This window comes from Microcebus murinus, chromosome 14 (assembly GCF_040939455.1).
Source record: "Microcebus murinus isolate Inina chromosome 14, M.murinus_Inina_mat1.0, whole genome shotgun sequence".
NCBI classification, from domain to species: Eukaryota; Metazoa; Chordata; class Mammalia; order Primates; family Cheirogaleidae; genus Microcebus; species Microcebus murinus.
Window position 1 is genome coordinate 35753403 of NC_134117.1, and position 25629 is coordinate 35779031.

The 25629-nt window shown below is 38.6% G+C and overlaps 1 protein-coding gene across 1 annotated transcript in view; it reads left to right on the plus strand.

Moving 5' to 3' along the window:
• The window catches only part of RNLS (renalase, FAD dependent amine oxidase), a 257524-nt gene extending 254306 nt beyond the window's left edge, over positions 1-3218 (plus strand). The window contains exon 7 of the mRNA XM_076009992.1: positions 1850-3218. Within this exon, the coding sequence (XP_075866107.1) occupies positions 1850-2002 (153 nt within the window). The 3' untranslated portion in view covers positions 2003-3218. The remainder of the gene's footprint in view (positions 1-1849) is intronic.
• Positions 3219-25629: the final 22411 nt, after the last annotated feature.

Genomic DNA, 25629 nt, shown 5'->3' on the forward strand with positions numbered 1-25629 from the left:
CCATATCTTTAAATGTTCAACAAGGAAATAATAGCACCACCTCTTTTTTAAAAGCAAAATATAGCATATAAATAAAACATATCTATGCATTTTTCTGCTTTTAAAAAACTGTAAGGGCATGTACTATCTCAGCCTATCTAGAACAAAGGCTTTAGCATCATAATCCAAATAACATCTGTCACATTTCTTGATTGTTTTCTCCTGATTTTTAAATAAGCAAATCCTCATGGGCCTTACCTTATTGCTCTCCATCAAAACATTGTGCAGGGAAGACTAGAACTGTCATGTCATGGTCCACGTGAATAGCACCCCCTGAAGTTGTGCAATAAAGCAGTCCCAAGTGACATTGCCATTATAATAAGTTTGTTTCTTTGGGGGTTTTTTAGGGAGTTTTTGGTGCTTCAGTGGCCAAACCATCTGTGTCCAAGATAACTACGTTCACCTCCCACTCATTCTCCTCACTGTAAATGCTTATCAGCGTCATCCATCCAAAATTGAGAGTATTTTTTCCAAAAAAAATAATCTCTATGCCTTTTTCATACCTGGTTCTACAAAATAAGATAAGTCCCAGACTGTGGCTGATTCTCTCCTTTTTGGCTCATAAGTAGTATTAAAAGTTCTACTTTTTCAGTAGACAATTTTTATTTATTAATTTAAAAATGTGAAACACTGTATCCATCTTATCTTGCCTCTCTGCCATGTCCCTTCCTCTTTCCCCAACACACACACACACGTACGCTATGACCAGCCCCACGGTTTCCTAAGCATGCTTTTCTTTCTCTCTCTCTCTGTCCTCTACCTCGCCACCCCTGCCCACAGACTCTGGGCACTTACACAAGCCACCCTTTCTCCTTAGAATGGCCTGCCCCTATTTCCTTGACTGACACACTCTATGCATCCATCAAACTCTATAGAAAGTCCCCTACATGGGTTGATTACAATGAATTCATTTCTTCATAAAATGTAGTCTGCAAAGGGAACACATTCTGGCACATAGAAGGTGCTCAGGAAATAACACAAGGGAGCATTTCTTGCTTTGGGGTCAGTCTTACTCTAAGGACTGAGAGCTCCTTGAGGACTGGGCTGTGAAATTTTAAAATTCTGCTGCTCCTGTGCTGAGCACAGGGCCTAGCCCAGGACAGTGCTCAGGACATATGTAAGGAAGGGAAAACAGGGAATGTATATAAGGAAGGAAGGGAGAGAGGGAGGGAGGGATGGTAAAGGGAACAGGGGTATCTTTATCTGGGCTGCTATAGCAGAATACCATAAACGATGTAGCTTATAAACAACAGACATGTATTTCTCATGGTTCTGGAGGGTGGGAAGTCTAAGGTCAAGGTACCAGTAAATTAAATGTGCGGTGAGGGCCCACTTTCTCATAGGTGACACCTTCTGGTTGTGTTCTGACATTTTGGCATCAAAGGGGCCAGTAAGCTCCCTTGGGCCTATTTTATAAAGGGAACTAATTCCATTCATGAGGACTTAACCCTCATGACCTAATCACCTCCCAGAAGGCCCCACCTTCTAATACCATCACCTTGGAGGTTAGGATTTTACCATACAAATTTTAGGAAGATAAATATTCAGACCATAGCACCTACTAATTTTAAAGTTCAACACACTTCTGATTATCTTATCTAATAATCAACAATTTAAACATTTGAAAATATAAATGTAAATGTAAACACTTAGGCCAAAGGAGTTTACAGGTTTGGGGTTTTTCCCCCCAAGAACTCCTTGTGAGAAATCTTGATTTCTCTAGGTAGGGAAGCCTTCCCCCAGTGGGCGTTGCCATGACAACACCATAAAGCACGGAATGTGAATTGCAATCCTTTTTTTACTTTTTCAGGTTACAAATGCTGCTGCCAACTGTCCTGGCCAAATGACACTTCATCTCAAACCTTTCCTCGTGTGTGGAGGGGATGGATTTACTCATTCCAATTTTGATGGCTGCATCACTTCTGCCCTATGTGTTCTAGAAGCTTTAAAGAATTATACTTAGTACCTGTATCCTTATTCCCTACATGTGCTTTGGGTTTTTGTTTTCACAATTTTCTGTTATTGATTTGTTTTTCCTTTTTGTTGAGAGAAATTACTGGAAAATTGTTCTTCACTTATTATCATTTTTCATATGGAGTATAAAATCGATTTTATAATTTCAATAGTTACAACCCACACTAGAATGAAAATTCCTCATACCTTATACCTTTCTTCACTTTTCTGAATTGCCATGGCTACTCCTTATTGGAGGAAAAGTTTGCTTAAAAATAACAAATGACCCTCCCCCGAAATTACACTAAATCACAGTAGCAGTTCATCTACCAAAATCTTTATTATCCTTATGAAAATTTAAATTCTGAATAAAGAATAATCACATTATCAAGGCCTCATCTTAAGGCTTGAGTAATTTTGCAAATCACTGAACTACAAGATTTCTCTAAACTGTGGATAACAGCATGTAATTTTTGTTTTTCATTGATCTCTCAAGTTATTAAGTGATCCCAAATTGTAGGTCATATATGTCATCATCTTAGTTTGGAGCACAACTTGACTGACAAAGAAACCTCTCTTCAGATTTTTCAGAAAATAACAAGAGTCAACTTGACTTTCCAAGTCACACCATACTTTTTGACCTTAAAACAAATTCCAGTCTTAATATAAAAAAGATAAAAATTAAATAGAAATTGAGAGAAAATATATCGATCTTTACTCTTTGCTATCTTTTATGGCTGGTGCTGTTACCTTTAACGGGCTTTCCAGTGTGTGCTGTGACATTTAGACTGTGTCAAGTTTAATGAATTTAACACAACAAAAATTTTACTGAACCAGAAAATAGATGCACTTAAAATAGTTCAATATTTGCCCACTTTGTGGTTCAGCATGTCACCCACATGTTTGTGTGACTTAACCCCGTGACTTGCTGGCTGGAAAGAAATTGATCCTCAGTCTTCCAAACAAGCTACCTGTTGCTGATTTGAAAAGCAAAATGATGAGTTCTGTTTTATCATTTTGAAAGGAAAGAAATCATTGCAGCCTCTCAAACTAAGAAGAGTTCAAACAAAAGATTTCTTATCTTAGCAGTGTTTAAAGTTTCATGCTTACTTCCCTCCTGTCAAGCATACAGAGAACTTGCTTATGTATCTGCAAAGTGGGTTTGCTGATCCTGCAGCATATTATTGTATATTTGCTTTTAGCAATAAATTGGTAAAAAATTTAAATGCCCACATGTGATTAATGTCACTTATTTTGAAATCAGGGAAGGAAGAAGGAAATTAATGCAGTCTCTATAAAAATGGTGATAATTTTTTCATCATTTTGACCCATATTTGACTAACATTTGTCTTATTTTTATTTTACCCTTATAACATGGTATAAAAGTCATTCAAATGTAGTAACGATTTTGTTTCACAACTATAATTCTAGAGCCATTTGACTGAAAGCATCTTGAACCTTTGAGAACAGTCTATATTTGTTTTATGAATTTATGTCCTCCAAAGGAAGGGAATAAAAGAGATGTCTTAAGGCAGGGTGGGTTGCAAGAAGAAAGTACTCTTCTAAGTCATTACCATTGACTTTTAATATATATTCATTCTAAGTGTGTTTCTCTAATAATTCTGCATCTGTTTTGATAAGGCTACAGCAATGTGAGAAAAAGCTCAACCCCATTTAATGGAGATCGTTGTCACTTTGCTGTTTTAATCATTTTAAAAACTCATTTTGCCTTTAAATTTTCATTTACTTCTTCCCCTTTAGCAATGAAATGGATATAGGAATATATCTCTGCTGGAAGCTGTCCCAGAGGGCCATGAAACTCAAATGGGCAGGATGCTCTAAAAGACCCAGGGCTAAGGTGTCAAACCCCCCTGGGTGACAGGGGTCCACACTATTAGGAACAGTTGCCAAGGTGTATTTATGTCAGCCCCACTGGACCACACATCATCACAATATTTCTGAACAAGAACTTTCATTAATCAAGCCAGCCAAGGAAAGCTGTTCTGTTTTGAAAGGTGCGTATTCAAGTGAGAAACGGCTTGAGCAGTGGGGTGATTTAATACTTGTTAGCTGATAAATATAGCCTTTGCTGGAATAAAACTTTATGATGCAGTGTTGAAAAGCTTAATTACTAAACTGTCTATGCACGTCTTGCTCAGGCAGCAAGGGTGACAAATTATAGCAGTGGAATAGTATTTTTCACCTTTGGCATTTCTGAAGGAGAAAAGTATGTCTAAAAACGTCGAGAAAGCAGTAATAATCCCAGACCAGATATTACTGGGGGGGAAAAAAAGACACTTCATTGAGTCACCAAGCCTTCTGTGCAAAATGCCACGGTCCCCACCCCCCGCCTACCCACTACCTTGTTAAGTGGAGAGAACAAGGTCAATTTTACATTTATCTGGCATTTTATACTTATCCAAGCGTGTGTGTGTGTGTGTGTGTGTTTCTACTTTTCATCCTCCTAACACTCTTGTGAAATAAGCAGAGCAGCGAATTCTTATTTACATTTAACAAATGAAGAAACTGAGGCACAGAGCTTGGCCTACCAAGGTCATATTCCAGGACAAGAACACAGGCCTCCCATGACCCATTTCTGTTTGCAGGCACCATGCTGCTGCCAGATGAACATAATAATTAAAGCTGGACTGAAATATTAGTTGGGGGTACAGTCAGCACCATGTGGTCCTGTTATTGATGTTTCATTTCAGAGAGTTAACACTAATCCTGATGTGATGTATACAGGAATCTAATATGGAATAAAGTCTCCATAAGTACTGGCTAAATGATTTATACTCCTGTTATTTTCATTTGCTGGTTTATTTCCTTCTTTGGGGGTCACTTGCTGTGAGAAATAGCTGCATGGTAATGACACTGAATTTCACCCAGCAGTAGTTGGTTAGCATACAGACTCACTCATCCTTTCATCTGTATTCCTCTTTGTCTCTTTGTTCCCCTGGTTTCATGGTCCTCTTCCAGTTTCTTCCTCGCCTTCTATTTCTTTCTCCTACCTCTTCCCCATACCCAATTCTCCATTCTCAGAAAAACCTGGAATATGATTGCAATCACATTATGATTCATGGTATATGTACTTCCCTGTTGTTCTTGTTCCTAAAATTTAAAGCACTTGATCCTGTTTGTTATTCCAGTTGGTTGGACAACCCTTATTTTTGATTTTCAAAAGTGATGCAAGAATTTAAAACTGGCTGTAGCTTTCAAGGATCTCAGTGCTACTAACCTAAAAAATGAGTTCTGTGGGGTTTTTTAGCTCTTTGCTTTTCCTGTCATATATGTGCAAAGCATGGTGCCAGGCTCTGTGGTGGGCACAATGGAATAAAATCAGCAAATCCCACCCAGAGATTCTACTTTGGGGAAGAAGGCCTCTGGAGGGAGGCAGAGTAAAGGTACATGTTGGTATAGTCACAGGCAATAAATAAAATGCTCTGATTCATGAAGGTAGGGAATCCCTGGGACAAAGAGGGTCCCTGAACAGATGCAGGGATGCATGAATCAAACATACCCAGCAGCATTCCTCCCCTCCACACCATACCTGGGCAGACCTGGCTGACTCCTGGAATACAAACTGCATATTAGTGTGGTCAGAACAAGTGAGTTCTTTCTGTGGAGAAGGCTTCAGTGGAACACAGAAAGTGATCTCTGGTAGGAAGAAAAAGCCTCAGCAAATCTTAGACTATCTGGTGCGGGACTGAGCTGTTATAGTCCAGTCTGGAATGTATTGTGTTTTAGCCAGTATCATCTGACCAGGTAAACAAAGGAAGGTTGGATGGTAATGCAACCCATGTTTCCTTCTCAACAGACAGTAGTTATTGTCCACTTAATAGTTCACAGCAGAACTCGTTAAAGAGCCTACTGAAGAGAAAGTATCTCTAAGAAATTGTTAATTTAAAAGACACATAGAATGATATAATAGAACACTGAAATGTCTAAGCTTAGAGGGGTTTGGAGATCATTTGGATCACTTGTTCTTAACCACTTGGAATTTGAACCTATTTAAGAGGTATAGAAAACTATGGATCTTCTAATGACAACAACAAAAACATTTATGGATATATACACATAGAATGTGCATACCATTTAAAGCCTGTTGACCAGCTGCTTATTTTTGTAAATAAAGTTTTATTGGAACACAGCCTTGCCCATTCATCTGTGTATTATTGGTAGCTGTTTTTTGTGCTAAAAGAGTGGAGAGAAGTATTTGCAACAGAGACCAAATGGCCTGCAAAATCTGAGATAGTTACTACATGGACTTTTAAGAAAAAGTTTACTGACCCCTGTTTGGGGGATCATACTGTACTCCCTAAATCAATCTGTGAACAATCAATGGTTCATGGACCCCAGATTAAGAACCCCTAAATCTTAATCCTATCTCTTTATGTAAATACAGGCTTATTTTAGACCCACACATCTGGTCCATTGTTTCTTGATTCTGTGCCCTATTGTAAATCCTTTAAGGCAAATCACATAACTTTGTAGTTAAGAGCACATCCTCTGGAGTTAAATATCTGGGTTTTAATCTAGACTCTGTTCCTCATTGTGTGACCTTGAGGCAGTTAAACAATCTCCCTTAGCCTCCTTTACCTAAATTGGAAAAATGAGTTTATGGTAGCTACCACACAAAATTGTTGAGAGGCTTTAAGATACTTAAAACCTGAAGAGAGTGCTGGACACACAGTCAGTGCTTCATAAATGATAGCAGTGATGATGATGATGATGAGAAAGGGGAGGAGGGTTCAAGTATATCCTCCTGAGGCCTCTGTGAAGGCCAGTTTCCTCTGCATTTGCATAGGACGCAGGAGAGTTGATGATACAGAGAGTCTGGGCATTGATAGCAAAACATAGCAAAACCCAGAAGCCTAAAAGCTCTAGGTTGCTTCATAACCTTCATGAGACAGAACAGCAATGTCTATTTGAGACTGGCTATGGGCCACTTTCTCTTTTCCTGTTATAGTTTACCAACTACATATAGATAACTACGTATAGACAACTTACTTGAGGGTAAGTGGTTTGTTCTAATAGAGTCTTTGGAAAGACACCAAGAAAAGTCATTATGAGGAGTAGGGATGGTGTAAAATAAAAGCATTTCCTGCAAGGAATGCTAACTTTTTTCTTAGCAAGTGTATGTGCTGAATGCAAAGAATTGCACGCTTGGATTGGATTCTTCTAAAGATTATTTAGTTAATCTCTGAAGCACTATGAAAACTAGGAGTGAGTTATTTCACATTCTTAACATGTTTGGCTAAGTGTGTAGATTCATTTCCTGTCCCTGGCCTTTATTTTAAAAAGCTCAATTCCTGGCAGGTTCCATGATATCCTGAATCCATCACTTACTATGTCTCTGAGCCTCAGAGTCCTTATCTGTAAAATGCGAATATTCATTTTACTTACATTAGGGTTATTCTGAGGGTTATAGTGTACACATGTAGAGTATGTAGCATTGTGCCCATCATACAGAAAATAATAAATGTTAACTGTTATTATTACTATTATTAATAGTAAGATATGACTTAGGAAATAATCCCCTTTCATAACCATCACTGCCATTGATAGGTAGCTTTAGATCTAGGAAGCCAGTTTGGTATTTGTAGAACTAACTGGTGCCTATATATTCAAGTGCCACTATAAGGGTGGCCTCTTCCAAAATTCTTAATGACTTGTGAATGAATGAATGAATGAATGAATGAATGCTATGGTTTATTGCTGTGCTCCTTAACAGACTTTACATGGCACCTTGTTCTCCCCCAGCTAATCTAGTCTCTTCAGTATTGTGATATTTATCACACATGCATTTACCTATTTGCCACTGAAACTGCAAGATCCATAAAAGCAGGACCTGGCATATAGGAGTTACTCAGTAAATATCTGTTGATCCACTGAATGAATGAATTCAACTAATTGACATTTCCTATTCTAATATGAGTAAATACCAAAAGAAAACATTGCTGACACAGAATTATCCCATAGAATAACAATTTACCAAACCCAGTTGAGGAGATAATCACAACAGTATCTACATTCTCCTTATATGCATTAGGTGATCTCATAAAGTTCTTACTTTATGCTGCTTCCCATTAGTTTTTGGAGGCGGTAAAGGGGAAGGTAGGAGAGCTTCCCTACCATTTCAAACAAGCTAATGAATATTTGTACTTCCCTTTTCACCATTTTGCTTACTATTTAAAGTTTTCTGCCTATGAAGCCAGAAATTTGAGTAGAGAAATGCACCTGAGTTTAGAAACCTACTGAACCTGTTTTATGGTGTTCTACTTCAAAAGCTAGAGTCACATATATTGAAATTTACTAAAACTACAAAAATAAGTGAATTACCTGGAGGAAGCGGTTTATGAATTTCAATTTAAATAATTATTAACTAGAAATCATTTTTTTAACCAACCCTTGGTTTTCTTTCCAGAATGATTGGTTCACTTCATAGACAGCATAATAAAGTCAAATGAATCTTGCAAAGCCTTGGAATCAGGATTTCATTAGAATGTAGCAAGCTCCACTGAGGACAAAGCTTTTTGTCTTTTTTCTTCACCTTAGAATCCCCAGTGTCCAGAATGGTGTTGGGCACATAGTGAATAAATAATTCAAAAGCATTCAGACCATCAGCAATTAGGAAACTATATTATGTAATTAAATGATACAGCAAAAGAAATGGAAAACTAGCAATTTATAAAGTATAACAAGGTACAAGTAAATGGAAATAACAAAAAAAAGAAATCCAAGTCTTGCTATGAGTATGTATGTTCCACAAAGACATGATCATGTCTGACTTATCTAAAATGTAGCCCCAAAATCCAGCACAGAGGATGTGACACCTTAGGCCCTTGAAGACATTTTTGTTGAATGATTAAGTGACTGGAAGAATGAAAAGTCTAAGTGAAAATGAGCACTACATTCTTTAAAACCCGAGAGAAACTATCCTAGAAATACAATACTAAGAAAAGACCATCTCTGTGTAGTTGGCATGTTTGTGTATGCACATGTGTGTGCCAGCATGGGGGGAAGGGAGGGGAATGATGTGGTCTTTGTGCAAGCAATCAGCATAGCACCTATGACAGTGTATCGTGCCTTTGAGATTTATCACCTACCGACAACATGCAATCAGGGCTTATTGGCTGACATTTTTATTTTCCTGATATTCTTATTTTATTAAAATTGCTCTAAGAGTGGCAAGAGTTAGGCCTAGAGTTGGACCCATTTCTACAAGACAGTTGCCAACCTTAAACTTGTGCCATATATTTTAACTATTACAATAAGCTATGTTTATTTATACTTTGAAAAATAATCAAACTATTTGCTACAAGCCAAAAGAAAACAGAGTGTTGGTGATACAGAGAGCATTGTGGAGGAAAAGTATTAGCAAGTGTCACTCAATTGAGAAAAGTTTACCATCATGGCTGAATAGCACTCTAACAAATTAGTTCTATATTATAGGAAAGAGCTACAAGAATGTGCCTATAATCAGGAAACCCATTCATTAAATAAACCATTTTAACTATTAATATTAATAAATATTAATAATTGAGATAATAGAAACCTTATGATTATTTCTGTAGATGCTGAAAATTTAATATACATTGTTGGTAAACCTTATGATAAACTCATAAAAGGGGAATACTACCTTAAAGGGATAAATATTATCTATTTTTAAACTATAACAAGCATCATAATTAAGAACAAATCACTAGAACCATCCATATTAAATTGCATAGAAGCCAAAGATTCTTGCATCAAGTTCTAAAATTTGTAGGGTATGTATTAGGGCATGGAAAATATTTCAGGTGTGAAAGTTGGGAAAGAGAAGGTAAAATGCTTACTAATTGTTGTCAATATGATTATACTTCTAGAAAACTTGAGTAAACTAACTTTAAGATTAATAAGAAGTAAGTAGAGTAGCTGAATTATAAGTATTCTAAGATCAATAACTTTTCTATATGCCATAATAATCAATACAAATATATCTTGTATATGTTGTTAACAAAAAACATAGAATGCAAAGTAATATACTTAGGAAGATATATTCAGAATTTATACAAGGAAAAATTTTCAGGATCTTACTAAACGGTATCTTTAAAGATTTGAATAAGTAGACAGACATACTATGTCCCTGGAAGGGAATAGTAAGTATTATGAATTTTTCATTATTTCCTAATTAATATACAGCTTATACACAATTACAAGGGGATTTTGTAAACCTGAAAAAATAAATCTAAAGTCCATCTGAAAAAAATGGCAGGTGAAAATAAGTAATAAGTTTACAAGCAGAAAGGTAATTGGTATGGAACTTGTATCTGCTATTAAGACATATTATAAAATTAGATACATAAAGCATCAGTTTTCTATTGGTTTAAGAATTGACACAAATCAATGGAAAATAGCTATAAGACAGCACTTAATGTGATAAAGGAAGCAATACAAAACCAGTGAGAAAGAATTATTTAAAAAACAATTTAAGGCCGAGCGCGGTGGCTCACGCCTGTAATCCTAGCTCTCTGGGAGGCTGAGGCGGGCGGATTACTCGAGGTCAGGAGTTCGAAACCAGCCTGAGCAAGAGCAAGACCCCGTCTCTATTATAAATACAAAGAAATTAATTGGCCAACTAATATATATAGAAAAAATTATCCGGGCATGGTGGCGCATGCCTGTAGTCCCAGCTACTTGGGGAGGCTGAGGCAGGAGGATCGCTTGAGCCCAGGAGTTTGAGGTTGCTGTGAGCTAGGCTGACGCCATGGCACTCACTCTAGCCTGGGCAACAAAGCGAGACTCTGTCTCAAAAAAAAAAAAAAAAACAATTTAAGGAAAATTGGCAAGCTAGTTAGTTAAAAAAGTCAAATGTGATTCTATCCTTACCATACATTAGTATAATTTCCAGATGGATTAAAAGCATAAATATAAACAAATATATATCCCTCCAAAAATATATAAAAGAAAATATAGATAAATATCGAACTTATCCCTAGGTTGGTAAGGAATTTCTAGAAATTAAAATAACAAAAGAAATCATAAATAGGTTGATTTATTTAATTACATTTATTTGATTGCATTTTTATAGAAGAAAACTAAAAGATTACAAAACTAAAGACCGGTTATGAAAAAAATGCACTTATAAAATATGATTTATAGTAAAAGTATAACCTTAATATAGAGAAAATGTCTTAACAAATTTTAAATTTTGGCTCATTTTTTTAAGAGTTAAAAATAACACAGAGTGAACTAAAGTCCATCTTTCTATTCCCTTCTCATCTCTCCCTTGTGTCACAGAGGAAACCACTCTCACATTTTATTATTATAACTATTTATTTTTTATCATGTATACGTTTTTAAATGTGGTAATACTCCTATTTTTTCAAACTTTGATTTTATATGTATTAATATGTATTCATAAAAATACGGTAATGTTCTGTGAGCTTTTAATTTTATAGAATATTATATGCAGCCTTTTGGAACTTTATTCTTCTTGTGTCATATTTTCAATATTTTTCCATGTCAATATACATAGATCTAGTTCATTCACTTTCACTACTGTCCACTTTCATTTTATGAATATTTCACAGCTTGTCTATTTTCTCACTGGTAGACATTAGATGACTTTAAATTTTTATTATTACAAACATTATTATGGTAAATATCCTTGCACATGTCTATTTTTACTCCTGAGCAAGAGTTTTTACAAGGCAAAATGTTAAAACATATTAGAACTGAGCTCTGGGTTCAAGGGAATATGTTAATTTTTTCTATATACTTTATATACTATTAACAATTTGACAATTAATAAAACAATAATTATGCAGAGTATCTTAAAGCCAACTGATGGAATTTTTCCATAATAAAATAAGTGGATGTGGGTTGGGGTAAAGGTGAGAAATTTGGGGTCCTGCTTGGTGACAATCCTCAAAGCTGTAGCAAGACCACCCATGGAACCCCCCCATTCCACGTCTACATATGTTCCCTGAAAGCAAAGAACCACGAATAGTGTAGACAAGATGTCAGAGGAAATTTTGTTGGCATTGAGGTTAGAGGACATTCCTTTGATTTTCTAGTACCAAGCTCTGGTGTAATTCTAGGAAGTGGGGAGAGCCCCCTAAATGTCTGAGATTGGATTTCCCATCTGACTGCAGGAAATCAGAGCACGCTGTCAGATTTTATGTGATTTTTTTTTAAAAAAAGAACCACAATGAGATGCCACTTTATAGCCATTAGGATGGCTGTTATTTAATACAAAACAAAGAGCAAAACAGAAAATAAAAAGTGTTGGCAAGGATGGGGAGGAATTGGAACCTTTGTGCAGTGTTCATGGGAATGTAAAATGGTGCAGCCACTATGGAGAATGATATTGAGATTCCTTTCAAAATTAAAGGTAGAATTACCATAGGATCCAGCAATTTCACTTCTGGGTATTTATACCAAAAGAAGTGGAAGCAGGGACTCAAACTGACATTTGTACACTCATGTTCATAGCAGCATTATTACAGTAGTCAAAAGGTAGAAACAACCTAAGTGTCCTTGGATGGATAAATGGATAAATAAAATGTAGTATATACATGCAATAGAATATTATATAGCTTTAACAAAAAGAAGGAAATTATGGCACATATTATACCATGGATGAAATTTGAATTCATGCAAAGTGAAATAAGCTTATCTATCTATCAAAAGAACAATATTATATGATTCCACTTATATGAGGTATCTAGAGTAGTCAAATTCATAGAGACAAAAAGTGGAATGGTGGTTGTCAGGGGCTAGGGGAGAGGGGCAATGGAGAATGAGTGTTTTGTGGGTCAGAGTTTTAGTTGGGGAAGATGAAAAGTTCTGGAGATGGATGCACAACAATGTGAACATACTTAATGCTACAGAATTGTACACTAAAAAGTGGTTCAAATGGTAAATTTTAAGTTTTGTGTATTTTACCACAATTAAAAAAGGAAGAATAAGAAATTAATATCTCTTGCACTTAAAAAGGGGAGAAGGGCATTTACAAATCAAAGGAGTGAGGCCCCCTGTCTCCAGCAGAATAGACTCAGTCTATTTATTTTTCTCCTAACATCCTGTTTAATAGAAATGGGGGAAAAATACACAAACACACACAAATATATATGAACATGTTTTGCCTCATGAGTAATCAAAATACATATGTGCATATGTGTGTATATTTAAAATAATGTTCTGCCTCATGAGTAAATAAAAAAGCACAAATTAAAAACCACAATAAAATGCAATTTTTAACCTATTGGCATCTTTTTTGGAATGACTAAATTCTAAAAAGAGATTAAAAATGACGGGTAGAAGTAAAAACTTTCACATCCTCTTTGCAGAGTAAGTTGGAAATATGTATCAAAAGTGTTTTTTGAAAGCATATTTCTTAACTCAAGAACTCTACATGTAGGAATCTGGCTTAAAGAAACAATCAAGGATGAAGGTAATGATTTATTTGCAATATGTTTATTTAAGCATTAGTTATCATAGCGAAAAACTGGAAACAACCTAAATAAACACTAATAGGAAATGGCTGGATAAACTCTAATAGATCAAAACAGTGGAATTTAATGCAGTCATTTAAAAATGTGCTTTCAATGCACATTTGTCCATCTGGGATATTTCTTATAATATATATATAGTTAAGAGAAACCCCACAATGTGTAACACTATATCCAGAACACAGTAGAGTATCCTCTTCATTTTTTTAATAATATAAACCTTGTATAATGTGCATTTATGTGTGTACATATATTAAGATTAAAAGAAAATATACTAAAAACAAGATCCTCAAGATGGGAGGATTTTGAGTAACTTTTAGGCAGCCAATTGCCCTTGTTTTGAAGTGCTCCAGAGGGCAAAATCAAGACCAGTGGCAGTGGAAAAGATATCGAAGCTAGCATCGGAAAGACATTTCTAACAGACAGAACTTTCCGATGAGGAGCAGACTTCTGGGGGTTTCTCTCTGCCATCCCAAAAAGTGTTCCAGCAAGGCGGGGTGATCTCCATGCAGCACGTTCCACAGTGGGGAGGGGTCACAAGAACTGTGTTTCCCAACCCTGGCTGGGCCACAGCATCACCTGGGGGGAGGATGCAATGCAGATTCAAGCCCTGCCTGTCTGAACTGAAGCTCCATGGCTGAGGTCAGGGGATCTACATTTGCTTTAAAGCTCCCCAGGGGATTCAGAAGCAGTAAGACAACATTTCTGCCTTGAGAATCCCCAGGTTAGAGACTTTTGAGGATACTTCCAATGTGAAGACTAAAAGCAATTGTGCGATTCAGAGGTCTAGAGATTCTCTGACTATTTACCTTATGAAACCAAGGACAGCAGTATAGATGCAAAGGGAGGCATGGTGGGGGAGGAAGGATGGAATCACTTGAATATCAGTACTGCCCGCTGTCTGTTAATTTGGGTATTTAGCCTCTGCTCTAGGGGCCCTCACATTGTAACCTGCATGAAAGAATGCTCTTGTTCTTAAAAAATACATACGACAGTATTCAGCAAGGAAAGGGGCATTTTGTTTACTGGTAACTCTCAAATAGTTCAGAAGAAAAATAATAATATAAACATTTATCATGTCTATACATTTATATAGACAATAAAAATGTAGACAGAGCTAGAGGATGGGTGGATTAAGAGAGAGAGAGAGAGTTCAAATGTGGCTAAACTAGAAACTTAGGTGAAAGATAAATGGGGATCCTTGTCCTATTTTCCACCTTTTTTGTAAGATTGAAATTATATAAAAATAAAATATCACCCATCAAAAAAGAGAATTAAAAGACATACTAAAAATAATTACAATCTCTAGGCCACCTGAATTAAAATCACAAGAGATGCTTTTTCAGTCATTCATTTATTCAACCAGCAATGACCAAAGGCATATTCCACACCAGGTCTCCATTCAAAGCATATGGGATATATCAGGGATTGTAACAGCTCCTGCCCTCATAGTGGCCACATTCAAGTTAGGTTAACATAAATGCAGATTCTTGGGCATGGGACTGACTGAATTAGAATCTCTGGAGTTGGGCCCAGGAATCCACATTATATAAATGTTCCTAAGGTGCTGCTTATATATCCTAGTGCAATGTTGTTTTTCAAAATATAAGCTTTGACCTATAAGTAGTTTGTTATAGCAATTAATGAGCTAAGAAGTCTTTTTTTTTTTTAATTAAAATAGCAGAGAAAAGGAAAACAAGAATGCTGACACATGGAAAAAGGATTATTTCATCAAACTTCTGTTTCTGTGCCCTGGGTCACAAAGTAAATTGGGTTTCAGATAGAAAACCACTGCTAGAAAATATGATATATAAAATATGGCTCTAGCTAGCTTTCCCTGGCCTCTGCATCCAACACTTCTCCCTTAGTCCAGATCTGGAGGTGCTGAGACATTGGGGCACGCTGACCGCCGTGAAGAGGGACAGGCTGTTCTAGTACTTTGACTCACTAGGAATGTCCCTGCTGCAATGGCACTTCCTTTTTCATCTGGGATGAGCCCAGAGCTGTATTCTCATGCGGATGGTAACATCTCCAGCACATGTTGCATCATTTTCTTTGATTGGCACGACATGGCACAGCGTGGCTATCTGTCCCGGCACCCCATGACAGAAGCAGAGCAGTGGATGGAAAGGAACTTCTGGGACCAAATGTTTTCATTTGCAAGGGTGCCTTTTGAGGGAACAAGAGCACAGGGTATAATGCAACCAGTTTTCCAGGTCAAATGCTGGGTATTTGATTCCGGCCCTTCATATCAGGTCAAAACTGTATACAACCCATACTTTCCAACCCAGATGAAAGATACCAGTTGTCTTAAATCAAAATGAAACAGGATGGGGTGAACAAACCCACATGAGACAAGCTGAAAAGTCCTCCCAGGCACTCTGGAAACCCAAGAGCCTGCTGAGCTGAGCAGACCAGGGATGGACCTGTGGTTTATTTGTTTGCTTGCACACAAGTTGTGCTGTCACTAAGAAGAAAAATCCAAAGGCTAGTTCAGCATAAATGGCCCCCTGCTGCACTGAGGGCAGTCACAGGTGAGGAGTCATAAACAGTGCAGAAGGGTAGAGATGCGCTGTAGAGGCCTGAGACACGCTGCTTGCATCTCCATCTCAGAGCAAGAAGAGAATCTCATAAGGAACTGAAAATGGAATTGCTCAAACTGAAAACTGCTGTCCTCACCAAGAGGATTCCTTTCCTGACCCAAGTCTGGGAAGTGCCCCTGGTAAACCCCCAGATATGAATTTGCTCATCAGAGACGGACAGGACTAGACATTCTCAGATGTACCCCGTGACATTTTCACAGCACTACACGCCAAGCCTCCTCCACCCCAAACCAAATCACTGAAACGCTTGATTCCGTGCAGTTGTGGTAGAAATGCCCTCTATCAAAGGCGGGCTCCCATACCGCAAGCCAAAGATAAATAACAGAGGAAATGATCAAGACTGTGACCTCTTGATGACCCCCTGAAGCTAAATCTTTGCTAGAACTCAGAATATCAAACAGGCCACTGGCCCGCCAAGAGCAGTTCACAAACAGCATGGAAGCCACCTCAGCCTGCAAGAGGCTGGCTGCCCGGAAGTGTGGGAAGAGGAATCCCAAAGGAATTTCTTGTTTCATCCTCCAAAACAGGGGTTTGTTCATTCTTTCTTTAAGTGAAGAAAGCCCTTCCAAATAAATTTATCCAGAAAAGGTATTTTCCATTTACTTAGGAGTTGGGATTATGCATATCTCCTCTCCAGTGGTGAGATACTAGTATTTGAAAAATGTGATTTCCCATCAACTAGCAAAAACAGGGAACCGGAAGTTCACGGCCCTCTCATGCAGATTTTGGTAATGGATTCAAATCGACAAACATTATGGAGTGTTTGCTGTTGGACAAGTTTGTGCTGAGTTCTCAGAGGATGCTGAGTGGAACCAGGCTCACGTTGCTCACAGAGGGAAGTGCGGAGCAGGGGAAGCAGCATTCCTTTCTTGGAACAGTGTTACGGCACTTGAAAGCGACTCCAGGCCACCACTTCCGGTTTAGGAACCTCCAAGGACAAGACAGCAACTGATGCTGAAGGGGTCCCCTACCAAACAAGCAAGACTTGGCCCCTACATTGCCTGGCCTGAAGACTGAAGCAGTCAGCTAAATCCTGAGAATAAAAGCTGTGGCGAGCAGCCAGAAGACGGAATCTGACACTCAGTGGGAAGGAGATTTTGACCACACTAGGGGTCCAAACAGATCCAATTTGCATCCCTTAACTATAAGACTCACCATGGAGTACAAAAGTCGATTGACAGAGATTATAGGTGGAATTAAGTGTCTTTATTTCTTTTACCCCTTTTCCTCTTGTCAAAGAGATAATCTCTCTCTCCAAATCTGAATTGGCCTCAAAGTTTAGAAGACATGTTTCTAGCTGCCTTAAAGAAACTTCACCAGAAATATGAGGGATTTGGTGAGATAAGTGGATTTCAAACTTTGCTGTAGTCGTGGAAGTCATAATGAAATCTTCTATCGTTGAGTAGATAAATCAAGCATAAAATAGGAGAAGGTTTCCAGGTTGAAGCAGGACTCCCCCTGGGCTCCTCCAAGGACCCCTCAAAGTAATTTAAGCCACTTACTAAGTCGAGGGATTTCTCAGATCCCTGCTTTCCAATTCTGTGACTCTTTTGCAGATATCTCTCAGACATCCATGACTTCTGCTCTTGGCCAGTCATAGGGCTGTCATCCAAATAGTGTTTCAAAATCTTGAAACCTGGAGCCTCCTGTTTCAGCAGAAGTGAATGAGGCCAGGCCCTGGTCTGATAATGGGTAAGAATGACAACTCAGACCTGGCTGATGTCAGCTATCACTTTGGTTTTCTGCCAAAGCATCAAGTAAGCAGTGAAAACATGAAATTAGGGAAGAAGGACTAATAAAATACTTTCATGCACAGGACCTCAGCTTAGTATACTAGCCCTATTTACATATAGACAACCTATTCTTAGGAATCCCATTGTAAATGCTCCTTGATTCAGAGAAATGTCAATTTATATCCACTCCTTGTGAAGGCCAAATTAGGGTCCTGTTCATGAAAACATTTTATTCAATCTCATGGTTATCAAATATTTTTAAAGTGGCCAAAGAAGTCTGAAAGATTTGATTCACCTGAATTTTGCACTATATTGCTTTTTCCCTAAATAGGATATGCCTCCCTGAGTTTCACCAATCTTTCATTATAGGCTCCAACAATTTGCTGACTCTAGTGAACATTTGTCGATTGCTCTCCTAACATCTATTGCTTTTCTTTCCAAAGATGTCATTTGAGTACCTTTCCTTTCACTATCAGTCCCTATGGTTTAGGGTGGGGCAAAGCACCATGCCCTGGAATGGACATAACCGCTACACCTGAGTTAATCAGCACTTCACATTGTGTTGGCCACACCACTGGTTAGAGGTAAAATAAACCTGAAATGAACTCATTTTATCAGTCTGGGGCTGAGAACTTTGCAAGAGTTTCCCACTGGACTTGAAACAAAAGGTCTGAGGCTGGAGTTGCTATAACCCTATCACTATATGGGGCAAACCTGGAGCTGCCAGCCGCCCCCCCCCACCCCCTGGCCAGGAAGATCAAGAATAAAGTTAACCAAGGGAAGGGACAGCCAAAAGATGGAGGTAAGCTGACACCTGATGACATCACCTGATGACATCACAGAGCTCTGATCCTGCCCTGGCCTTTTTAGTTATATAAATTAATATTAATACATTCTTATTTGGCTTAGGCCAACCTGATTCAGTTTTTGAACTCTCATTCTAGTGAGAGAGATATACAACATCTGGGAGCTATAGAGTCAAGCCCCATCCCCACCTCCCACCCTGCCCCATTGCATACTGTGGCCTTAGCTAGTCAGCAGCAATTGCTTTTTTTCAACCAGACATGGTACCACTTCGCTGAAGGTGGGGAGGCATTTGGAAATGTATGTAGAGCTTTTAGGTTGTCATAATGACAGGGAAGTGGGGGACACAAGTATAATTTAATGGACACAGGTCAGGGATGCTAAATGGGCTGAAAGGTATGAAACCATCCTGCCCAACAGAGGATAGTCCCACCCAAAATGCCAATAGTGCCACCATTGAGAAGCCTTCAGAGGGTGAAGTTAGATATTGAAATAACCCAACCCAGAACTGGTGGCATGTCTGAGAAGAGATCTAACCAGTGTCGCTTTAATAAAAGAATCCAAATGAAGTTCAAGTCTTTGAAAAGCATATAATAAAACTAAGTGCTGTCTCTTATGCATCTTTTGACTACTGTCAACCATTCAAAGAACTTTTCTGCTTACAAGCAAATTTTACACCAAAGTTTTGCTTGCATGATTATACACCCATAGAATTCAGTTTCCTTCCCAAGCTACTTAAAGCCAAAACTTCTCTGAGAACAGCCCAGCCATGGCAGACTCTCATCCCTTCCGAGTGTGGCCTCTGAACCTTTTAGGACAACATGTGCTTTCATATCCAAAGCTCTAGTCCCCTCTTCCTCCTCCCTTCTTTTCGTCCCTTCCTTCCAACTGAACCTTTGTACCATTGGTCATCTTTTTAAAAATGCACCCAAACTCAAAATGTGAAGGTCTGAATTTATTGTTCAGATATAGGTGTTATACTGTTTCTAGTTAGATTTAAAGTATATATTGCTAGTATTTTCCTCCAAGAGTCCAACCATTCCATGTGTTTTATAGCATCTCTTATATGTTGCTTTTTGGGTTTGCAGCAATGTGTCATCAAACATCTGTCAAACTGCCAGGGTCTCCACCCTGGGAGATTTGTAATTCATTAAAAATAGAACTTATCTGTTTGGGTCCTCTGAAAAGCAGACACCAAAACCAAATTAGATGTAGAAGGGGAAATGCCTATGAAGGAAAAAGGGGTCCAGAGAGCAGCAAGAGCGGGCAGGGGCAGCTTCCAGACAGTGATACACCTGCATCAAGAGAGGAAGGAAAGGAATAGGGAGGGAGGGAGGGAAGGTAGGGAGTAAAGGAGGGAGGGAGGGAAGGAAGGAAGGAAGGAAGGAAGGAAGGAAGGAAGGAAGGAAGGAAGGAAGGAAGGAAGGAAGGAAGGAAGGAAGGAAGAAAGACTGGATAGGAAGAGCCAAGACTACAGTGCAACCTTGAGATTCCCTTGGCCTGGCCATTAGAAAGCCCTGGAGCAAAATTGCCTGTTAGAGGCAGAAATGGCTCAACCAATATGGCAGCTGACACCAGCCAACTACCCTCCTCACAATAGGTTCTAAGAGGGATCTGAGTGGTGTACCTGCTGGCAGCCATGGGTGACATTGTAGGTAGTTTTTAAGTGGAAGATGTTTGGCAATGGTGTGTATGTGTGTGTGTGTGTGTTTAAAAGAAAGTAGATCGCCTTAAAAGTAGAGTCTGGAGTGTGACATGATAAAACAGTGAAAACCACAACAGAATCTTTCTGTCTGGGAGACCAAGTCCCACCCACAACTTCTAGGCTGTTGGCTTGGTTAAAAGAGGATAATTTCACCACTTTAAAAAGTAATGGAATTAGAAATGGAAATTGGCTGGCCAAGATAGCAAAGCATTCTGGGACTAATGGGCATCCAACATGCTGTGTTAATCGTAAAGGGGGAAAAGCCCTCTGTTTTGGCCAGGAATCAAGGGAGTTATTTTGGGAGCAGCCTGGTGGCCAGCCTGGTGACCCAGACATTGCCATTTGAGTTCCAGAGCTCTGAAGAACATAAGACTTGGGAGGACTTTTCCACTGCCTTGCTTTTCTTTCTCATGGGGCTTTTTGCACAACTCTGCTGCAAATCCAGCCTTCCCCTCTCAGGGCAACCTGCAGAGAGGTGCATCATTGTCATTAGCAAGGGCCAGCCTCCCTGAGAAGTGATTGGCCTGCCCATCTGAGGGACCACATGACTCAATGCCTCATAACTAACCAGCCTGGTAAAAAAAACAAAAACACTCAGAATTTACCCATACATGTCAAATAGTACCAGCCCATCTTCTGCTAGTAAAGTGCCCTAGATACTAAAGCCCACCAATGATAGTCATTTCTGCAATCTTTCTGACATTTTCTGTGTGAATTTCTCTAACGCAAGATGCCTCATGCTGGCTGCTGGAGCGATAAAGAAAAGGGATTCAAAGAATAGGAAAGCATGACACTTCCCTAAAGGGATAGCTGACAGTCCCCCATTCAGCATACCTATGAGTAAACCCAGACCCTCCTCTTACTCAAAAGGGAAGATAAATCAGTTTTAACCAACAATATTAATTGTACACTTTGGCATGATCTCCTGTTATATTTTGAACAACCCTTTCAAGAAGGTATTACCATTATCCTCCTTGGACGGATGGCAACACCTAGGCTCAGAGAGCTTAAGTAATCTGCCTAAACTACCCCAGTTAGCAAATGGCTGAGCTGAAACTTGAATTCAGGTCATTCTGACTCCAGAGCCTATACCCTTAACCATACTCCCCAATTTCCCAATCAATGCAATTAGGGCAGGTCCAGGTTTTGAGGACCCTGAAGCTTATACAATCTGGGGGGCAAGCAAGGAGGCAGGGCTAAGGGAAGCCCTCTTTAAGAAAAAGAAAAACAATTATGAAAACAAATCCAATTCAGGGTCCATGGAAGTGAGAGAGGCTGAAGCTTAAGGCTCATTAGCTTCACAGTAAATCCACTTTTGATTGTGACAATGCTGTTATTGCCAACAATGTTAATATGAAGAATAAAAATTATTCTTCAAATCCAAATACATGAAATCTCATTAGTTTAGGATTTTAAGGTTTCCTTCAGATAAAAAAAAAGTTGAGACACTCAGCGATCCCACATGCCCCGTTTCCAGCCACCGTATAATTTCTCCACATCGAAGTTGCATCCCACTTGCTCAAATTCTCTTCATGAATTTCACTTCCTACCTGCTTTAAATTCTCTTCAATTATTTTTGCATCTCTATTCATTCAATCTCTTGTTCAATGTCTTAATAACTATTATAATTATAGCTAATACTATGTGTGCCCAACATTGCTGTTTTCTCATTACCTATGGAAAAAACCTAGTATCATTCTTATTTTTTAGATGTAGAAACTAAAATTTTTTAGATGAGTAAACTGAGGCCCTGAAGATGAAGCAGTTTGTCTCTGAAATTTGTACTCTTAGCCACTCACTACACCACAGTGCCTCAGATAACCCAGGTAAAGCAGACATTAACCCCAGCAGACTCCCTAGAGACCAGAATAAATGACAATGATTAAAATGTATTGATAAAAGTACCAAATATAAGGCTAGGTATTCTCTGAGTCATAGACTTTGGTCAGAATTCCTTTTTTGGCACCTCTCAATAGTACAAAACAAAAACATATTTCGAATCAAATCAGTAATTCTGAGATCTGGAAGACCTTGAAAATCTGGGGTGCAAATTTTGAAGTCCAAAAGGTAAGCTTGAGAGTGCTTGAATTTACACACCTATCATAAGTATTATACTTCTGTAGTCATTATTGAATTATCTGTACCAGAAAGGTATGCTACCCCTGAAAACTAGTGGCCAATCCAGAATGGTGCCTGAGGAAATTAGATAGGGGACAAAATTATCGAGTCAAACTGGCATGGCCATCTTCCTGGGGCTGAAGCATGATGGAGGGTACAGATCTGACTCGTGTTCCTTGAATGTCTGAGGGAACCTCAAAATTTACCTAGTTCAACCCCTTCATGTACAGATGAAGGCAGTGAGACCCTGAGATGCCAAAGGTCACAGAGCTGAGAAGCATCATTCCTTCAACAAATTAGTTGAACAGATTATGGGACAGGGTTAAAAGACTTTCCACGGCACCGTGCTGCTCTAATGGTTAAGATATAGTGTTAGGTGCAGCATCAGTAACCCTGCATTTTTATAAAATTCTGGTCTATGGCATAGATATACAAGATGTTCACTGGTCTGGACTCTGCCCACCCCACCACCGTCACTTCCCACAGTTTCCCAGCACAAACCCTTGCTCTCTACGTTTCCCATGCCCTCTCTTGCCTGCAAGCTACTATGTAGGCTTTCTCCATCCACTTGCCTTTCTCCCTATTCTTCACCATGAACTCCTACTCATCCGTCAAGACTCAGAAGTGTCACCTTCATAGTTATGCGTCCCACGAAGACCCCTCATTCCCTACTCATCAATCCAGAAAGGATTAGTTCGATCTCCCTTCTTCTCTCTCAACACACAGTTCTCAGGGATTTGGTCACTTACATTGCATTTTGGCTCTTGGTTTAATTTTGTTGCATACATTAAACTCTAAACTGCTGAAAGTCAGGAAGTCAATGTTAGTCATTCTTTTTAATTATCTAATGCCTGGGCTCTAGTGAGTATTGAAGTAAATAATAACAATAATAATTAACATTTAATCCCTACAATAATTCTATAGGGAGGATATGGGGCAGTTAGACATTGTTAGTGCTTACCAAGATTTCTGGTTCTCTTCTTGAAGTTGGGCATGGCCACGTGACTTGGCTTTGACTAACAAAATTTAAGCAGAAGTGACATGTATCACCTCCAAGTATAATCATCTAAGAACTGCAGTGGTAGATCCCAAAGCCTTGTGTTGAGCAGGCATCATCATAAGGTGGTGAAGCCTCAGTCACACCCAAGCTGAACATAGTATGGGTGAGAAATAAATCTTTGTTGTTTGAAACTTCTTATACTTTGTGTTTACTGCAGTGTAACTAAGCCTTTCCTGCCTACTATCAAGGAGGGTCTAGTATTATCCTCTTTTTATAAAAGATTTGAGGTCACCTAGGTATAGGTGGCCGAGTGGGGATTCAACTACCAAGTTTGATGTCAAAGCTTACACTATAGAATAGAGAAAAAGGAATGAAATTTTTTCCAAACTGAACATACTAATCATCATTTCCTGTCCAGTTTCCAACCATTGTCAGGAATTGGTAGAGCAGCTCTTCCTGCAGAAAATATCTAAGCAAATTCTCACCTACCTTCTTCCCATATCTGCTAATATTTCCATTCCCTGATTTTACTTTGGGTGCTGGGATTTGCTCACAGCAACTCTGGAAGGTTTATGCACATAATTTGTCATTTACTAAAAGCAATAAAGAATATGTTAGTGGCACATGTATTTTCCAGTTAGATTTCAAGAGTTCCTTTTTGGTTTCTGCTAAACAAATATAATCTTTCATTATCAAACACAAATGATTTCATGTGGTCTGGTTTCCTTAAAGAAATTTCTATTTTAAAAAAGTCAACTCTCTTTGCCAGTGTTATCAATGAGTTGGTTAAGTACTGAAATTAGGGAGAATAAGAAAGTATAGATCAAGGCTAAAGAAAACATCATTGTTTGTCTAATCAGCCCAAGAACCGGTCCATGAAGGCTTGGATAGTACAAATGTTGTCCAGGAAGTCAGACCAGTACTAGGTAGTGTTTAACAGCAGGGTTTCAAGGTCAAATAAGTTCAAATCCAAACTCTGCCTCTTACTTGTTCCATGGTTGGGGCCAAGTTATTTAACCTCTCAGAGCTTTAGTTTTATCATCTGCAACAATTATCTTCATATGATTGTTATAAGGATTACATCCTTGAATGAACTCATGTAGATAAAGCCCTTGGCACAGTTGCCTAGTATCTGATAAGCATTTGATGAACAGTAGTATTAAGTCAGCCATAAATAACAGCTTGCATAGCTTAGGTTGAAAGAAAATCAGAATAGTGCCACAAGGAAGTGGCTGCAAAACTCAAAGAAACCAACTCATGTTTGCTTATCTTCATATTTCCTGTTCTTTGGGGCAGTTTGTTGGTCAGGAAATTATGAGAGGGTTTGGGCACAAGCAGACGCTGAGTTCTCTAAACTTGAGAGCCCAGGATTGAGGTACTGTCAGAATTTAATGCACATTCTCTAGGCGCAAACCAATCTTTTTTTTCAATCTGAGAAATTTAGCTCTAGTTTATGTTCTATCCTATATATGTTCTGTGCCTGTATTTTGATTCCTTTACATACTTGGAAAAATTTAGCATATTCAACGCACAGTTCTGTATCTGGCTTCTCAGTTCAGAATTCTCCCAGTTGGTAACTGCAGGTGAGAGTGTAGTGATCCTCCTCACTCAATTTACAGGTGAGGAAAATGTTATGCAGACAAGACATAATTCATTCACCTGATTCTCATAGATATTGAAACTGTTTCCAAGCACAACTTCCATGCACAGCCTTTGCACCCATAAGCACACATACTTACTGTCCATTTAAATTAAGAAAATGTGTGCTTGGTTTAGCACTGGAGGTTACTGGCATGGTGATGGTAACCTACCCATTCCTCTGGCTCCAATTAAAATCGATGTCCTGTCAATATTGATGTGATGGCTTATGCGAAGCTGGAAATGGGGATTGTCTTTCTCACTCAGATGGGGGTGGGAATCTTTGGCAATTCCCTTCTCTTTATAAATTTACTTTGATAACTGGACACAAGGTGAGACCCACAGACATACAACTGGCCTTAGCCATCTCCTTTGTGCTTTTCCTTCTCAACCAACTGGCCTTAGCCATCTCCTTTGTGCTTTTCCAAACCAATCTTTGTCTAGGTGATCATTTAAAAGATTTGGTATGTTCTAGACCATACTTTCCTAAGTGTGATAAGCAGGAAGCAGCCAGCGTGTGATGGCATTTGCTACTGTT